General features: G+C 41.5%; 1 protein-coding gene across 1 annotated transcript; it reads right to left on the reverse strand.

Annotated features, from left to right (window-relative positions):
- Window positions 1-17,086: 17,086 nt before the first annotated feature.
- Window positions 17,087-19,143, reverse strand: tmem150b (transmembrane protein 150B). The gene is made up of 6 exons (XM_029509284.1): window positions 19,079-19,143; window positions 18,544-18,603; window positions 18,291-18,358; window positions 17,865-17,992; window positions 17,599-17,776; window positions 17,087-17,298 (listed from the first exon to the last, which is right to left on the reverse strand). Exons 1-6 carry the CDS (start codon window positions 19,141-19,143, stop codon window positions 17,087-17,089), a joined length of 711 nt encoding a protein of 236 aa, XP_029365144.1.
- Between the last annotated feature and the right edge of the window lie 490 nt (window positions 19,144-19,633).

A 19,633-nucleotide genomic window follows, 5' to 3' on the forward strand; every position in this document is an offset into this window, starting at 1 on the left:
AATGGAGGAAACAGCGTGAGCTATGGAGCTATATTTACACTGTGTTTCATTTTTGCACGTTTGGTCAAGGCCACTTGCACTATGGGATAACAATTTTGATTTGGGACACCAATGCAAGACAAAGCTAAGGAAACAGCGGTGATGCCAAGTTGAATAAATGATCATATCCAAAGTTAGTGCGTATATACTGTGGATTTAAATTACTTATCTGTCCATTTGTTTTCATAATAAAAGAAGCTTAATGTGTGTTTTTTTTTTTTTCTTGAGCAGAAACCACAAGCTTAGTGTGACATTTGACTGGTATCAGCTTTGTGTGAAAGACAGCAATAAATCAGGTGCTCGTGAGTATGTTTTTCCACTTTCCTGTGTTACCTTTATGTCTGTACACGTCAAAACATTTTTTATTTTATGCTCAAGTTTCAGCTGAGCATTTGGTTTCTGAGAAAAGGAAAGGAGGAGGAGAAGGAAGAGGAGGATGAGGAGGCGAAGGAAGGGGAGGATGAGGAGGGGGGCAGCAGGTTCTTGACTAGAGGTAGGGATTTTCCCACAAAACCTGTATTCGTATATATCAGAGTTTCTCTCTCACGCTCTCGCTGTCTCTCTCTCTCTCTCTCTCTCTCTCACACACACACACCTGTGAATGTAACAGCTCACCATAATCTCACTCAGAGGTGGTCATTCATCATTCTCTGGAGGCGATAATCGAATAAGAAACATTCATAAAGTTCTGCACACGCACCTGTACCCGTGTAGCTAACGCTCAGTAGTTTGTGTATCCATATGTTTGTGCTTTCATGTATCTTAGGATATAAGTCATGTGCATGCAAATGCAGAGTGCAATTACACATGAAGAGCAATGACACACATTAAAGCATACTTCTGTTCAACAAAATCACAACCCCCCCCCCACATATCAGCTCGCACACGCACATGCTCAATGTCCCAAGCTGAAACCATTTTCAACCATGAATGGAGAACAGAGGTCCCTCTATGTTTAACAATCAAGTGAGAAATGACAGCACTTGCTCAAATATTGAAGAGCTTTTCAGAAGTTCCGGAGAAGGTCACAGCGCCCTGAACTAATCCTCAATTTGAACAATGATGGCATTTGATTTCACACATTTTTCCAAAGTTGGCTGAGCAGCTTCGGTGGTTAATTTGACGTAGTAATCGCATAGCTGGGTCCTCCTCCTAAGGTCAGCTTTTCTAGATAAAAAACATGGAGCTACTGTATTTTTATTGTACAAAGAACCATGGACTTGTGTGCACGAGCGCTATTGCCTGCCTGTATGTGTGTGTGTGTGTGTGTGTGTGCAAGCTGCAGATGTGGGCATTTTGCTGCTGTCAAATGCATCAGAGTCAACAGGAGCGAGTTGACCCTCGATTAGTTGTGGGTATAGCCTCTCCACAGCACGTGTCTCGGAGATAATAGAGGATGGTGTAGACCAAATGGACTAATGGGAAGCCATTAGTTGGCCTCTCAAGCCTGGAGTTTGACCGTTCAGCCAGGTTCTCAGGTTTCACAATCCCAGAGGTGGGAATGTGGCTGAGTCCGATCAAAAACAAAGTGAGCAAATTTAGACACATAGATGAGTTTGTTTGTATTCAGGAAATGAATAAGCACAAAAATGTCCAAAAATTACTATAAAAGTTGTCTGCGTGGTTATAGCAGCTCAAAGTCTTCATCCCTAAGAAAGAATCTGTCAGCAGCAGCTAATGGATGAGTCGGAACGAGAGAGAGACGGACACTGAAGAATTGTTGGAATGCAGTCTATTGAAACAAGGACCAGGAAAAAAGAAGATATAGAAAAAGCAGATAGACAGATGGAGAGAGACTGACAGAGAGTGAGACGCTGAGACATGACAAGCGGCAGAATAGGCTGCAAGACAAAAACAGTAAAAAGTGATTGTTGCTCAAAGAAAAAAAGAGATACCAGTCATTTTGAGGTGGAAAGATTTGGGACTAAATGCCGGATAGAGGGCATTATGTTCAAGAGTCAGCTGTCAGTGTCCTCTCTTCGAAGGCCCAGATTGGACCAGCTCCAACAGCACTCCGTCTGATGTATGCTGCTCTCCATGCCGAAGTGAATTAACACGCGGAACATTCTCAGAGCTGATGTGGACTCTCCCAGGTCACACCCTCGATAACTGCACCACCATGTTCCTCATGGTAACATCAACATGTTTGTTGAGTGCAAAGGAAATATCTTATCTTCTTGAGCGTATTACTCCATACTCGCACAAGTAGCATGCAATGCACCATTTAACTAATGCAGTCCTGATGCACTGACATGTAGTCTGTTACACACATCGCCTACTTTTATTGGGTGTCACTGAACACTGAACTAGTATTAGTATTAGTCAGGACATGTTTTCTGGCTGGACTGATCAACAAACATAATCCATACATTTGATGCAGTTTCATGTAAGAGCAAAGACTACTGATCTCATTATTAATATTTGTATGTAAATGAAATATCCCATGTTGGATCACCTTATACAAAATGTCTGTTTTGGGATTTAATTGGATAATTTTTTTGTATTAATTTGAAGTTTGTGTCTTATTTGGCAGGTTTCTAGGCTGATAATATGACATGTGAATGCAGAAAAGACAGACTGGCAGTACCTCGTTTCTTTTCTATTCTTTCTTTCCTCGAGCTTTGCCAAAATGGGGCAAAACTAAACAATTCACTCAGTGTCAGCATTTCTTTTCTATCTTGTTTTACATCTGCTGGATGAGCACGCTGCTGACGACGACACTGTGAAGACAGTAACAGATGCAGAGAGGATGGACCACACCACACTGTAGAGTATAAACACCTCCATGAGGAATGCCTGGTTTTGTTCAGCTCCAAGCGTCTGTGTATAGCAGCATTCCTCTGCCAGCCTCCCCTCCCTATCCTGGATCTCTGGGGGACTTCCCTGCTCTCTACTGTACCAAAATCATCTAATAAACACCATGTGGGCCTACTATAGGCTAATTAATATTACTGTGCACAGGGCTAATGAATTACCTCTGCCTTCTGATAGCTGGATTCACTATTTAATTCATTTTCACTGCGGCGGGTCAGTTTTATGGAAGATTACTGGAGAGGAGCCGACACTAATGGCTGACTCTGAGCATTTACTTTTAAACATGCATGCGTGAAGTTGTCATCATGAGCCACACCGAAGGGCACTGAGCTACTTGTTGGCAAGCAGTTGAGCTTACAAAGCCAACTTTTAGTGACCAATATGTATACAAACAATGTATTTCTTTTTTTTTTTCATCATACTATAGTTGGGATTTTCATCCAGAAGTGGCAATGATTCCACTTATTTGAAATTGATTACTTCATTGCTCCTGAGCTAATGTTACTGAAAATAATCACTGGATAGTAACTCAAAGGTATTGTATCGTAAGTCATTCTTTTATTTTTCTTTTATTTGTCAAACAGTGCCTATAAACATATGTTGATGGTGGTATTTTTAAGAGTTCATTTAATTTTGTGCAAAACAGGAAAACACGCTGTGGTATTCTGTATTGCAGGGTTCTTATGGCTTGCCTGTCTGTATTGCTTAGTGAGAAGGTAAGAGTCAAGCACGAGGGTGTAAAGATTCATGGCATAAAAATAAAATTGGAGTATAATTAGACTGGGGGGAGCGGGAACAGGATTACAGGTGTATTCCAACGGTCAAGCTAAAAATGCCCACATGAACTCTGCCTCTCTTTTACTGCAAAGAGGCCGACCCGCCTCCCACTCGTTCCTGTTTACAAGGTTGCTTCCTGATGATGTTGTGCTGAGTGTGTCATTGTCCATCATCTGGTATTCCTCTCAAAAATGTATGTGTGTGTGGGCATGTGTGTAACTTCATAAACTGATAATGCCCTTATTAATGACAGAGCCTGCTGATTGTAGATCTTGGATTGGCACTTTCCTCCTCAGCTGCCAGCTGTCCTGTGTGTAATTTACAAAGGTTCACATCCTGGTACTAAAGGAATGATACTGCTCTATGACACACTCAATTGGCAAGTAGGAAATTGTTTATTAGTGAAATGACACAAATGAGCAATTACAATATATCCCGACAATAAGAATAAAACTCTTAACTTACACTACTACAGTTTTTATGGATACAATGTGTTGAAAATTGTTACAGTCATTCAGGCTTCTGTTCTATTTATTATTTTTTATGTTATTTAATCACAACAACAAGAGAGACTGAAGTGTACATGTGAAAATTCACCATCAAATCTATGTTCTCTTTGAGTATGTTACTGTTATATATGTTATTAGCAGACACAACACAGTTACTCATTATTAGGTTTTTTTGTTTTCCACAATTTAAAATACAGAGTTAACAGTTAACAGTTCTGCCTTGTATCTTCTGTATTAGGTCTATAAAGCCAAAAATAAACACTCCAAAGATCTACTGAACAAGACAGAAAAGACAAGGTCAAGGCAATTCTTGTAACCCACCCAGGTTTGACATCTTTGTAATTTGGTCGTGCTTCTCTTTGTTGCTTTGCCATGCAGCTGCTCACTGCGAGCTGAAAATCCTTGGAGTGTCATAAATTACACAGATGTCAAGTCCTCCTCAGTGATTTTTGGAAAGCTTTTATACGGAGTGAATGTGCACACCTGCGTTCACAACCACACAGACAATATAATACACAAATGCATATGTGTGCGCACTCACATAAAGTGCATACACACAAACATACGCACACATGCAAATGCTCGACCATCAATGCATGTAACAGACAGTGTAACAAACACACACTGGACCTCTGTGGTATGTTTTAATGTGTTGCTTGGGTTGGGGGGCTGCAATCAAAGTGAACAATCAGACAGGCCCAGACAGCACAGACATGGTGCACAGGGAACACTAAGCAAATAAAATAAGTGCATCTGAAAAAGGCCTTAAATATGTGAGTCTTACGTATTTGCTCATTACAATTATTAATTACTCATTTTATGGACTGGAGTTTGTGAGGGAAGAGAAGTAAAAGAGTTGGGATGTTGGGAATTCTATTTTGTTGGGCGGTACACTTTTATATATGAATAAGCAAAAATATAGTCACACAGATATGAAATTACAACTGCAAAAGAAAAAAAAATTACACTTTTAACAGGCTGCGACCCAACGGCAGTGATGAAAAGTGTCCGAAACTATAATGATGATGATAAAATGGAAAAATCTTACTTTGTAAATATCCACTATTGGGACACAGCACAGGTAAGCAGAGGGGAGGAGGAAACTTGTAGAATAAAAGGGCATAATGGTTTAAAAGGGGAGGAGAGGAAATGAGAGGAGTGGTGCTAAATGAAAGGGTGAGAGCGAGGTGTTAGTGGTTAAAGAGGTAGGGAGAGTGGAAACGGGGAAATCCAGGCTTTACCTCCCAGAAGACAGCAGTGGGAGGGGTGGAGAGGGAGGGGGGCAGCCATGAAGACCAGCAACCAACTCTCGACTGCCTGTGAGGGTCGTGGAGTACAAAACCGCTTGGCGTCCGCTGCAGCAGTGATTTCCAACCCCTCCTACTTCAGATACAATGAAAATTGTGTCTGAAAACAATGCCATGTGCAGAGACAGAGTGGGAAGAAACTTTGGAGTGGCCCAGTTAAGCTGCATGGCAGCCAGGGAACTGTGTCAAGGATGTGATGTCTGGATGACAATTGACCAGGCATTCTTTGTGCCAGGCCTTGTCTCTTCGAGCAGGGCAGTTTGCTTTGTGACAATCTGCTCTTTTGTTGTTGTCTGATAGAAAATAACAGCAGTCAGTCCATCACAATTCAATGTTTGTCTCAAAGGTCTTGTCTCCTGCCATTATAGAGGTTACAACAGTCTGTCTGTACACAAAGTATTTCAGCTGGCAGTGCAGACTGCACCAGTGCTCACATTTTATGGTTACGAAACACCTGTAACACAACTCAAATCATATTTTTCAAGCTCAGACTCTACTGTGATCGTGTAAAGGCTTCCAATGGCTCTGACTTACAGCTCAGTACTGCAGCTGGACACTTTCAGTATGGAATCATAATGTTTCCCCTTTTCTGCTCGACAAAAATATGGCTCAGTTGTGCCCCCTGTATCCCCCAAGGGCCCTGAGGGATCCCTACGGGAGTTCCAAAGGGTCTCCAGGTGTACAATAACAGTGCTGTGAGTACAACAACAGCATAACCATAATAAGTGTAGTTATTATCAGTAGTAAAAATCAAATAATTAAAATTGTAGCAAAAAAATGGCTGGCAGTGATAAACATGAATGTGAAATAATAATAACATATAATAGTTTCTACATTAGTTTCCACACAAGAATTATTTATTACACCCAGTTTCTCTTTTGGCCAGGCACAGTCCAGTTCTTTATCCCTGTTTCCAGCCTTTGTGCTAAGCTATGCTAGCCAGTTTTTGGCTGTAGCATCACAGTAATTCACATGAAAATGGTGTTAATTTATTTGTCTCCAAGACTATTAATAAGTATGTATCCCAAAATATTGGGCTAACAATCCAAAACTACACATGCTGGCTGTAAATATCTAGAGAAGAGATATTGATCTGCTTTGGCAATGTGTGCATGTGCAGTAAAAACAGTGGGACGTGTGTGGGTGTGCAATATTATATATTATTTCTTCCTCTCTAAAATATTTTCTGCTTCCCTAAAGACATTTCCTCTTTTGTTTTCTGTTTAATATATTCAGTGCAACAGTGTAATGCTGAGAGCACGCACATTTCATTGTACATTTGTACAATGACGAAGAATCAAATCTTGAATCTTGACTCGTATCAATCCTCTTCTCATTCCAATATGAACTAAGTTAGTTTCCTCGGAAAACTCTGAAGCTGTATTTATTTTGGAAGCACAGAGCGATCAGATTCTTTTAACTTCTGGTCCCAGCCAGCTAAATTATAATGATGCTACACTGACGTATGAAGCGGAACTCTCTGCCCCGGCCGTCTTCCTGGACTCAACATGGCTTCGACAGCAGCTGCTCCACTTCTGTCTCTCACTCTCTCTTTAATTCCCCCTCCTCATCCTGCCTCCTCTCTCCCTCTTCTTCCTCTTCCCTCCTCTGGGTTTGTTTGTTCTCCCTCAGCTCCCAGGTGTCTTCCTGCACAGCTCCATGTTCCGCTGAGCAGAGGGCTGCTTAAGCTCCTCTTCCGTTCTGACTCAGGTACACTATGCTGATGGCTTCCACTGGCTGCCACACAAAACGCACAGATCGATATACAGATCAATGTACACAGTCGTGACACACTGTTCACATATTAAAACCCAGCCTGCCGCCACCAGGACCCGCATACACATAGAATTGTTAAATTCACACACAGACATAAATTGCACAATGAACATCGAAATCTCACACACACACTAAGTTCGTCATACATGCGCACACACACACACACACACACATACACACAGCTACTTCACTTTTTCTCCCTCATCCAACAATAACACAACAAACCTTGCTTCCTGTGCGTGGGGGAACAATAGTAGGATAACTTTGATGGCCAGAGCTAGTTTGTTGTAGGTACTCCCTTATCAGCCCCAACATCACCAGATCAGCTATAGATCTTGTCAGTATCCTACTGGATGAACAGCTTTATCCTAACCCAGTGCCAGGATGTCAGGACATTTGGACATGGAACTGCACTAGGAGACAGGCCAGGATAGCATGGCCTGTCTCCTATTAGCAGCAAATGAGTACAAGAGTGCATTGTACAATGGGGTCCGTAAGTTTCTAAATTATAAAAGTGTATCATAATGTGACAAGATTATAGAATATGGTACAACAATATATACTACACAACAGTTTCAATTCATTTGATGGATGTCATGTAGTGTCTTCTTGGGTTATATATGTTATATGTGTTATATATGTTATATTGGGAAACGGTCATCATAACTTTAGTAAGTTCTAACATTGCTTTACACGCTTGAATATATGACCTGTGAACCTTTGCAGACAAAATACATTCATCCTGGTCAGAGTGATTAGTTTAGTTTGCACAAATGTCAAATGTAAGTCCAATATGCTCACACATACTCTCAAGGTTAAAGAATACATTTGCACAGGAAACACACACAGAGTATGCACAACTCACAACACTAATACATCATGAAAGGGAAACGGCATGGTTTTTTTGGCATCAGCATGAAATTAAACACAAACAAATAAAGCTCACAAACTTAGCAACTAAATAAACACAAACACACTGCACATCTCTGTCCTTCCCTCATTTCCCCATTTGCTGTCTCACTCGCTCCATGAGTATCAATACTGCCATTGATTCAATGGGCCACAGGCGTTACCGGGGTCAGAGCTGTGTTGGGATATCAGTTGCCCCTGGCAACATCTCCATTGGTCTGCCCCCACATCCTACATGCAACCCCTGTCTCTTTTGTCCATGCACTGCACTGTACCACCAGTGATGCACCGAATCCGTGTGTGCGTGTGTGTGTGTGAGAGACCAACTGCATGTGTGTTCTGCGTGGGAGAAAGGAGGCGATGAGTCATAGCACACATACCACCAGGACACAACAGCTCCCCCTGTTGCTGGGGCAGGGGAAGCCCCGGAGGTGTGGGTGTATTGTCTGGGAGAACAGAGCTGCCCGTGACATCATAGGATGTCTCGCTCCTACACCAGTCAGCGGAGAAGGTCGGGGAGGGGGAGGAGGGTGGGGGCCGCACCAGGTGGAGGCAGTGGTTCTGTCTTTGTGCCTCTTTTTTTTTTTTTTTTTTTTTTTGTTAGTTTGTTTTGTTTTGATTTCTTTCTTTCTCTTGTTATACAAATGCATGTGCAGCCTACACGATGAGGGTTCATGTGAAAGCAGACGCTGTCACTCACTCACTCTGAGCTGTGCTAAAGCTCAGATAACTGCAGCTATCATCAGCTATGAACTTTTATGAATGAGCCTCACTGTTAAAAGACTTTTTTCTCTGGGATTTAGCAAGACCATCGACTGAGACATGATGCCAACAGAAGAAAATTCCTCCAATTCTGTGTCATCTACTCGCGGTGGGTGACTGTTGCTGTGACACAATATTGACACATTTGAGAGACCATATTCCTTCTGAACGGAAATATGTATGGAAATAGTGTACTCTTCTTTAAAATGTGACTTACTGACAATACACAACAAAAGTTTGCGAAAGCGTTTTAGTTTGTTTGAGTGAGGGAACGTGTGGGTGCAGAAAATGAATTCTTAAAGCGTTCTTCTGTTGGCATCTTTTTTTTAATGACGTCACATCATGTCTGTGTGCTCTCGTGCAGGAAACATTAAGCATTAAAATCACAGAGTCTCTCATCGACAGCTAAACTTGCCAGGATATGATATGAGGAAATATGGAAAATCGTCAGCATTGAGTGTCCCACACTGTGGAGACGGGTCCATTAAGTGTGAAATGGCGTGTAAAACTCCTCAGGTCTCTGTACCTTTGTAGTATGCCAACCTGCTTCTCTATAAGAAAGACGCATACACAGAATTGTAGTATAAACACAAGGGCAAGACATGCGCACATGCATCACATCATACGCTCACTCTAACACATGCACATGTGCACACAAGCAGCTGGGAGAGGAAACTGCAACACAATGATAAGGTCTGAGAACACAATGGGCTCAGCAGTGCACAGACAGAAGCCAGGACCAGTTTAGCTCTGAAAGGTCAACAAGCCTCTCCAGGCTTTCATTCAGTTCCCCCAGTTATTATTGTTCAACATTATAATGATTACTCTGATGGCCTTTATTTTGCAAATGTGGGAGCCATCCGGAAATACCAGTGAAATATGAAAATGCAAGCCAGACCGGAGAGGAGAGGGGAAAAAAGGTTACTTATTTTGGAGGGCGAACTTCTTTGACGTCAAGTTTCCCATGGCCTGTCCCAGGCTTGGGTTGGACTTCAGGTTCATCAGCGATCTCTGATGAGCTGCCAGATCAGTGGACATCTTTGTGAACATTCTGCTGACAGCAAAAACAATAAGAAGGAACTTTAAGTTTTTGGTTCGCAATCAAAACGTCGTTAACCAGGTCTCTTTATTGAAATGATCCATTTTTGATAGCAGGCGACACCAGAAGAGCTTTTCCAGACTAAACCTTTTCATCCACTACAAAGTTCTAATTATAATTATAATAATGTAATTTAATAATGCCACATTATCCCAATACAACTTGGGGTCCAGACCAGGATGCTGTGGAATGTAAACACCTTATCCAAATTTCTGAAATGTCCCGTGCTACCAGAGATGGTGAGAAATCAAGACCGTGCAGTCACATGATCAGAAACCAGGAGATTGTTGTGATCATATAACTCATGCCCAATGTAATCACCCTGCTGTGAATATAATCAAAGGCAGGACGTGGGTCAAACCAGGATAGGCATCCTCAGGTTATTCCTCACTAGGTTTCATTGTACACTGGATTTTACTGGGATACAATCATATCCTTCCTTTGTGCTTTTGTAGGTCGCCATATAGGCTTCTTAAAAATGCTTGTCAGGAAATGAATAATAGCTTGCGGGATGTTTTTTGTTTTATTTAGTTTTTTTTTTTCTTCAAAAAATAGACCATCTTTTAAAATTTGCAATGTAATGCAATGAATACGCAAATGCTTTCCCTGTAAAGGTTTAATCATTTGATACCGTTTGACTAAGGAGTTAATGCTCAGTGAATGTGTGTTGGAGGTTTTAAGTTTGGAGTAATTGTATATTGGACCATGATTTGCTCCAGGCAGCTTGGGATTCCACAAATTCTGTAAATTTGTCAAACTTCCATCGCACGCTTTGAAGTTCAAACACAAAAGTAAAGTAACAAAAAGCAGAAACACATTTTGGAGTGAATTTTCATCATGAATGAGAAACATTGCCAATTTGTCATGTATTGTGAGGCGCTAATAATGATGTCTTTGTTGTCTCACATCACACAGTCCGAATCTCTACTGTAACTCTACTGCTACTGCAGCATCAAGACATCAATTCAGCCCACGAGTGGCGCCAACCTCCAGGGTCGTTCTGAGCACATGTCTGACTGATCCTCAAAGCAGTAAAGGAGTGGACCAAGTCACAGTGCGCCTCAAAATGTCAAAGGCCTTATATAATCCCTGCATGTATTTTCTGTCATGACACACCACCTTTACCCTTGTCCATGCTGTCAAGTCTTCCAATGAAACAAAAAGGTCAAGACATTAGAGAGCAGAGAATGGACCTGGCAAGCTTGTCTCGCAAAAGGTTAGTGAGGACAGTGGGAATTCACAGCTGGACTTTTCTCATGGCTTCAGTGCCGATTTATTAATCGTATCGCAGTTTTGAGTTATCAGCAAAGTTATGTGAGGGTTGTGAAAAGTGTCAATTCGTTTTATATGCCGTATCACCATTAAAGGCAAAACAAAACACAAATAATCAATTCTTTAACTAGTGAACATGTAAACATGACAAAAAAAAAAAAAAAAAGATTTTGAATTCATGTTCCATGCCAATAAATGTGGCCTCTGCCCAATTACGTGTCCTGCCCCCCCCCCTTTGGAAAAATGTTCACTGATGCGCCAAAGCAATGTCAACCTCTGGGGACAAACAAAGCTAAAGAAATTGTTTCCAACATCTAAAAACAGCACGATTAAAAACAGAGAATCTAGTTAATAGCAACCATTTCTACAAAGGCAGCAGTTTCTCATGTCTCAAAAAACTTCGAAAGCCCAAATATAGTTCTGCTGCAGAGGGTTACATGTGAATTCCTTCTCCAAACTGGATGAGAAACTGTAATTGAAGAGGGCGGTTTTTGTAGCTTTGACAGTGATACTTTCTACCATATGAGGATATGTTTGTCCATGTATTCAAAAGCAGTAATCTCCTCGAGACAGACAATTGGAGCCTCGTGAGACCTAATGACTGTTTGCAGGTGTTGAAGGCAAACAGTCACCTGTGGTTATGAGAGACAAAGAGCTTCTTCACTTTTAGAAACATGTATGTGCGGTGGACGGTGTGTATCTCTGTATTCATGTCAAGTGTGACTAAGCAAGAAAGAGAAATAAAAAAAAAAAAAAAAAAAACGGTGCACAGAATGTAAAGAACTTTATTTGCATGTGATAAACTACTTGCTTATGCTTCACTTTATTCTTCTGAAGCTCACAATTGCTTGATTGCTTGATTGTGAGATTGAACTTCTATCTTCTAGAAAATGAAAGGGAGCCCAGAAGCTAAAACATTCTATAAAAAATATAAAAATTCACATGGTCTCTGACATTCACAAAAATCAAGAAGTCAAGCAAAATTAAAAATGACTTTGTTTAATCTGAGTGTGCTGTTCTGGTTTATTCTTTTGGATTTCGTATGAAAGCCTTTTAGACATCAGGAATTAAGGCGCACATTGACGGGACAGATTCAGGGATGTCCCCTTGTGCACCAGAGCACTGATGGGGCTCAGGAAAGTGTTAACAGATAACAGGTGTCATTTTAAGATAACAATAGATGGTAGGCATTTATCTAATGTCATTAATGCACCATTCAAATTCCTGACAGCTGGTTAAGAGATCTTTTTCTGAACAACGATGTCTATTTCTGAAAACTTCAGAAAAATCTCTTTCTGAATCATGCTGAACTGTGTATAGTGGAATCTCAACTGCAGGCCGCACAGTTGAAGGTCAGAGCAGCATTTACTAAACGGCCTTTGCATGGAGGTGTAAATTAATAGGATTGCAATGGCGTTTATTGGACAGCTCGTGTTGTATGGCCCTGAACAACAGCAGCTCTTAATAGAAGCAAAGATGCAAACAGTCTGAGTGTTCGTGACAGCAATACAAGGACTGTGGCGGGAGCCTTTTAACAATGTGGTTAGTAATGTTTATGCTCTGCTAAATTAACTGGCTGCAGCTTCAAATTTATCGTGCAAACATGATAGTGGCACTCCTTTTTCTCATCTACTCCCCCCCCCCGAAAACGTCAAACAGTATCTGACTCATCACCGTGAACATAAAGCCACTTTGCATTTCCCTCATGAGTTTCTGGATGAACTACCAGACAGCTGGAATTTCAGCACTTGGCTCTCTATATTACATGTATGTGGAAACCCTGAAGGAAGGAATATGTCTGTGAGTGCGCAAATACATATCCAACAGCTTTGCATCAGTTGGCCTGCATGCTAGTGGGAAGTGAGCCATGCTTCTTTGTGCTTTTCGCTCGCCCGTTAAAAGCTAATTCCCCCACCACCACCACCACCACCTTCAGCGCCCCCCACCCCCAACTGCCACCCCTCCTCCTTCTGTGATCAACAATAGTCTATTCTGTGCTGTCCCGTGCGAGTGGAGACACACCCAAAGCCAAGGCCACGGCACGAGGGGAGATTGTTGGGTGGTGGCCAGCTGAGACGGACAGTGGCTTGATTCTCGTCTGGGACCATGGATCCTTCTCTGACAAGGGCAGAGACGGCCTTATCTTTTCAGCTGCAAAATGGTCATTTAGCAGAGTGCTTCCCCAACCAGGGGTATTTCTGCAGTTGAGGGGCGTGAGGAAAGACAGAGAGCTCAATCAAATTTAAAAAACACTCATCTATAACACATTTTTTAAGAATATATCACCAGTATGTGCTGCATCAGCAGTTACACTTGGATACTTGCATGTGTTCAGTGTCTAAACAGACAGATAAAGGTAATGGAAGGATGAGTTATTCAACTAGATGGATGAAAATGAAAAAGATGACAGAAGGAATGAAAGTTGAAATCACTGGTAAGTTATACGAATAAATAAAAATGATGGATAGTTGATTCAGCTGAAGTTAGCTAAATTACCCAGTTTGCTGACAAAAATAAATCAACCAATCAGTGAAGAAAAGGTGTAAAAGTTATTGGTCAATAGTTGAAATAGGCTGAAATTTAAAAAGCTGCATTGATGCATTGATCAGCAGGAATGGGGTTGAAGCGGCTAAAGAATTGACCAAAATAAATACATACATGGTGTAAACGTAGCAGATTAAGAATTACAAAAGGTAAAGAAAAGGTAATAATAGCGAATTTAGCTAGGTGGTGAGAAATAATTGATGGATAAATGACTAAAGTCACTCAGGGAAAAGATTTGGTTGATGTTACTTAAAGGTAAAATGTGTTCACTGAGGAAAAATGGCTGGATGTCAAAAAGTAACGTATGTGGTGGATAAATGTCCAACACTGGCCCTTCACATCGCAACACTGCTGACAACACTGACAGCTAAAATGAGCACATCTGGATCATAACAGTGAATATGTATGCTGTGCTACAGCTCAGTGTGATCATCTGCTTTGGTGCTGGTTATCTTAAAAAAGATCCCCACTTCCTATACACATATCACATAGGTATGCACCAAAGCTCGCCCACAGTACATGCCCTGATCCCAGCTGGGCCACAGACTGAAGGTCATTCTATCGACCCGTTATTCTCTATCATGACAATCTGTTCCTAAATGCCACAGCTGGAGCCCCCCACACACTCTGCTGCCTCCTCTGATAAGGGCAGACTCTCTTCATTGTCTGATAACGTAAATATGACACACCAACACACCATCTGAGGGTCCCTGTCTGCACCAGCCAGCCTAATTATATAATTATCCCTTGTCTGATTGTGCCTGTGCAGCTGAGACGAGGGAGGGCCTTTGTGTGGCTGGTGGAATGCCGTGTGCTTGGCATTTTTCAGCAAAAGGGCAGCTTTCTGGAAGAGACTGCCAAAGGAGAGGAGCGGAGGGTGAGATCACGGCTGCTGGTGCCCACTCTTCTTTCTCTCTCTTCCATCTCTATCACTGAGTTCATCTCTAAGGTCGGTCTCAATGAGCAAGCTCTTCCACTTGTCGGCTATTCAATCTCTCTTCTGTGCCTATCAATCTCATCTTGTCACTATTCCTCTGCCACACTAACACTTGATGGCCCAGCCACACTAAGCCTTCAAGTTTGGCAAATTGTCTTGCAGATAAAGTGGCCTTTCAGTGTGGAATGCACAGGATTTGGCTTTCCAAAGATAAGAGCTGACAGGGCACACTGTTAAAGAGAAGCCGAGCTGAAGGTGACCACTCCGATGTCTGATAGCGGACTTGGAGGCGACCGCTCTGCTGCATGATAGGAAAGCTTTGCTATTGTTTCAGCGCAAGAGCTTTTGAGGGGATAAGCGAAACGAAAGCACGAGAAGGTGTTAGGAGAGATTACAGTATAGGCCGAGCAAGCATGGCTGCTATTGCCTCCCACTTGAATGAAAGTCAAGAGTAACAAGGCCGGTGTCAGATAAACCACGTTCTCTTGAACTACAATAGAGGATCCAGACCTTTTTCTAACATTTACATCAAGGGCCTCCCAGTCTTTGCAATTTAATGAGTTTTACTGCTTTATCAGAAGCCCTTAATGCTCACTAATGAAAACAGCAGGGTGAGGGGTATTTTGGCGCCAAAGCTCTCCCTCTGAATTCCTCTGTATGAGCTGCTGCATAATTCAAAACATTTTGTCCTTTCAACAATAAACAAATGCATGTTTTTGCTCAGGAGGGTAGACTACACTTTCAAAATAAGCTGAAATAGTCATAAGCTCGGAGGTGACTTTGTCAAAAGATGGCTAAAAGGTTTTTAAGGGTTTTTTTCTTTAATTTAATTTAATTTTTCTTTCTTTAATGGCCAAAATGCAACTTTGGCAGATCAAAGTGACTTTAAGATTATGTTGCCAGTCAGCTGAAGTAAACAAGTTTATTAGGGACTCTGGCATTGTGAGCAGAATCCCTTCATGCTGTCCGTAGAAGAAACACTGGTAACTAACAGCGGTGGAGAAATTCCCATAGAATTCCAAGCTGTCCGTCTGATCCCCGTGCCCGTTCATCAAAGCCCCCCCTCTGGTGATCACACAGCATGGAGTATGTGAAAGAATGCTGTTGGGACATAGTGGGACACTGGGGGCCCAGTATTCCCATCTCAACCTTTCCCTACACGCCCCCATGTAATTTTTTTCATGACATCAGAGGAGGATGCAAACAAAAGTGAAAATCTGATCAAAGTGCGACCAAAGACAGTGCCAACAGACCCAGAGACAATATGTTTAAATAAACCAAGAACTTGGATGAGAGAGACAGTTGGAGTACTGGAGCCAAGAGTAGGACCTCTCCCACTGTCAGCATTGCTATGAGAGCGTCATTGTTTTGTCCATCTCAAACAGCCCTGACAAATTGCGCTGAAAGTAGAACCTCTGTCTAAACTACAGGCATCTTCCAAAAACATGCTGGCTCAGTGCCAGAGCAACATTTTCCCATCAGAGAGATGATCATCGCGCCACAGCGTCCCTGCTGGCCAGCTCTATTTCTGAAGATGTGAGAGGCATCTTCAGCCTGTGGTTCATAATAATCGCAGGAAGCTGTGTCAGGACTAAATCCCAAGATGAGCAGTCATAAGAGTCGTATCACAAAGTTTTTAGCAAAAGTTTAGGGCATGGAATCAATAAAAAAGCAAGGAAAGGATTTGTCTTATACGTTATGTCATGGGGAAACTTTCCTTTCTGTTCTGCTAACCCAAGATTTCCTTCACACCTCCATCCTCCTTTTCTGTTCGCTTCCTCTGGTGGATTAACCAGCTGACAGGTGGAGAGACAGGCTGAGAATGACCAGATTTTTCCTGGTATTCACTGTCTAGGCACCAATCATGACATCATGTGAAATATAATAGAGTGCAAAAAATACCACGCTGAGAAGTGTTGAGGGGATTTTACTCGGAGGGGAAAAAAACATCAGAAGAAATAACAATACATGCATGAATAATTTTGACACGCTAATTCACACGAAGCAGAGTGAATGACTGTTGAATGGTGCCACCATGTGTTAGTAGGTAATTACTGCTACACAGGACATGCAGGAGTAAAGTAAAGTAGAGTAAAGGAGAGTAAAGTAAAAACAAGTAAAGGTACTAAACTTCTTCATTTAAATGTAATAAAAAAAAATATAATAATGAAAAAAAAACAAAGAAAGGATTGCTCAGAATTAATACAGATTTTCAAAAAAAAAAAAAAAAAAATCATACATTTATGGAAGCAGTCCAAGAGATACATAAATATAATCAGAAACTTTGGGAACTGAAAGACACTGTACGTGTGTGTGTGTGTGTGTGTGTGTGTATGTGTGTTCAGCTGAGTGTATTTGCAACATAACTATTGGTTTTGACTAAGGTAGGGCTGCAGTCATGGGTCAAAGCTTGTTTCTGGACTGTGAGGTGGTGGCAGTCAATGTGTCTGAGCTCAGCTGCAAAAAGGCCAAACAGGCAAAAGAACAACATGACCAAGGCCCATTCACACACAGCAGCCCAAGAACGATGACCTGTTTGGGACAGAACGGCCACTGCAGGAGGGGAGCGCGGTCAAGGAAGAACTCTCAAAATGAAACAAAATGAACTACAACCATATAATAATCTGTTGACGTTTGAGGATGAAATTCAAAATAAAATAATTAAGTTGAAATTGAAGTAAAGTAACGGATTAATAAGAAATGATATAATTAGCTAGTGTTTGTACAACAGGCACATGTCTCAAATGAAACTGTCAAAAAGAAGTTATCTTTGCTTGCTCTTCTCAATCAACTTACCTTGGATTTCGCATCAACCCCTGATTTGACATTAATGCATGCCGGAAGGAAGGATACTAAGTATGACCAGGACGGTGGAGAGGATGCAGCAGGTTGCCCTGGCAGGCCCCACCCAACATCTGTCCTGAGACGGCTCAGCCCTATAGGTTAGAAACAGCTGTGTCCAGAAGTAGGCCAGGCCAAGGAAGAAAGCCAGGAATGCTCCCAAAAGGTGAGCTCCCATCAGCACGGATTGCTAAGTGAAGAGAGCACAGAAAGTGGCACAATCATCAGAGGATAAACACAAATCGTTATTTTTCATTTCTTAATATGTAAGCCGCTACCTGGAAGTTGCCAATGACAGAGATCCCAACTGAGGCAATGAATCCCAAAACAATGCTGGCAGTGTTGGCCTTTCCATGGTTTCCGTAGTCCCTGACCTGCTGGAAACGGATGGCCACAATCCATAGGGCTGAGAGACAGAGAGAGACACAGGCAAGAAGTTACACAGAATTCACATTTAAATAAAGTAACCAAATTACAATTCAGCATGAAAGAAATAAAATTCACCAACAATCAATTTCTAAAACACAAATATAAAAAAAATAAAAATAAACAAATATCAAATAAATGAGTCAATCTGTCCATAGTATGAGAGAGGAGAACAAATGTTAATGTGAGAAAACATGAAAAAATGCTATAATTATAATATTGTTTAATATAATATACGTTTATAAGATTATTTATGTATCATTATATAAAGTCATTACCTAAAACAGAGCAGATATTGCAGATCTGGGAGAAGAGACAGCTCTGAGGGTTGTATGTGCCGCACTTACTAACAGGAAGAGAGAAGCACACAATCAGTGTCACTCAGCACTCAGCATTTTGCTCTGATAACAAGTTTTGAAGGAAAGCCAACAGGGATTTGAGCTGAGAATCAATACACCAGGCTTGTCTGTTCAACTGAAACTGTTAACAATGTCTTCATCATCTCTCAGCACAGACATGGTTTATACCAACCTGATGAATGGGACTCCCTCTGTGAGGTTGACTGATCCGTTTGTTACAGCCAGAGCAAACCTAATGGGAAGAAATGGCTGCATGAAGCACTGAACCACTGACTGAATCATCAGCGGTTCATCTTGGCAGTTTGGACAAACAATTTTTCCCCCGACATTTCTGAGGGACCTGCTTGGTGTAACCAACCACTGAAGCATACTTTAGCCAGAGCACGCTCAGGTACTGTCAGTAGAGTCTAATGAAGAAAGAGGTTTTATTGTTTAATAATATGTAAGCATAATATAGAATAGTGTTAGTATCTATATCATGTATAACTGTGAGGTTAGCACAATTTTGCTTTGCGGTCTGTCATTGCTAACTTATGTTATGATATTGTCAATACTTTCTGATCAGTCTTTTATTTGCTGACATATATTGTCTGTATTGTCTATTGTGGGTATAGGAGAACATTTTATTAGTTCAGTTTTGAGAAAGGGATTAAGATTTAGAAAATAAAGAAATGTGATGAACTACACAGGAAGAGCTGAACACTCACACAGTCCAAATGCCTGCTGTGCCAAAGAGAGCCAGACTGACAGGGAGCAAAGCCCAAAGCCACATGTTGCAGAACAGCTGCTTGGTTCACATGAAGGGAAACACACAAAGATATGAAAGCCAACTCTCGGGCTTTAAAACTGCAATATTAAAGTATGAACTACATTCAGAGGAACAATGTGTGAGACATTTGTACTCACTCTGTCCTGAGGAATGACTCGTGGTGATACAGTCCCTTATATTACCCTCACTAAATGCAACTTCCTTGTCATGACCTGGCAAGACGTGAGCAATGCACTAAAGTACTTTGTCCCCATAGAGTGAGCACAGAGTGACCAGTCAGCTTAAAAGAAAAAACTGATCACATTTGTGTAGTTCAAGCAAAGCAGGAGTTTGCAGGTTATAAGCAATGGAAATCATCGACACAGGTCGGCCGCTGTTCTGTTAAACACGCCAACAGTTTCATTTTAAGGGGCTGGACTTTGAGCTGTGTTCGGGAGGGTTGGGGGTTTGTGCCAGTGGTCTACTCTCTCAGCAGTTCACTTCTTCCTCTCTG

Source organism: Echeneis naucrates, chromosome 8 (assembly GCF_900963305.1).
Source record: "Echeneis naucrates chromosome 8, fEcheNa1.1, whole genome shotgun sequence".
Lineage (NCBI taxonomy): Eukaryota > Metazoa > Chordata > Actinopteri > Carangiformes > Echeneidae > Echeneis > Echeneis naucrates.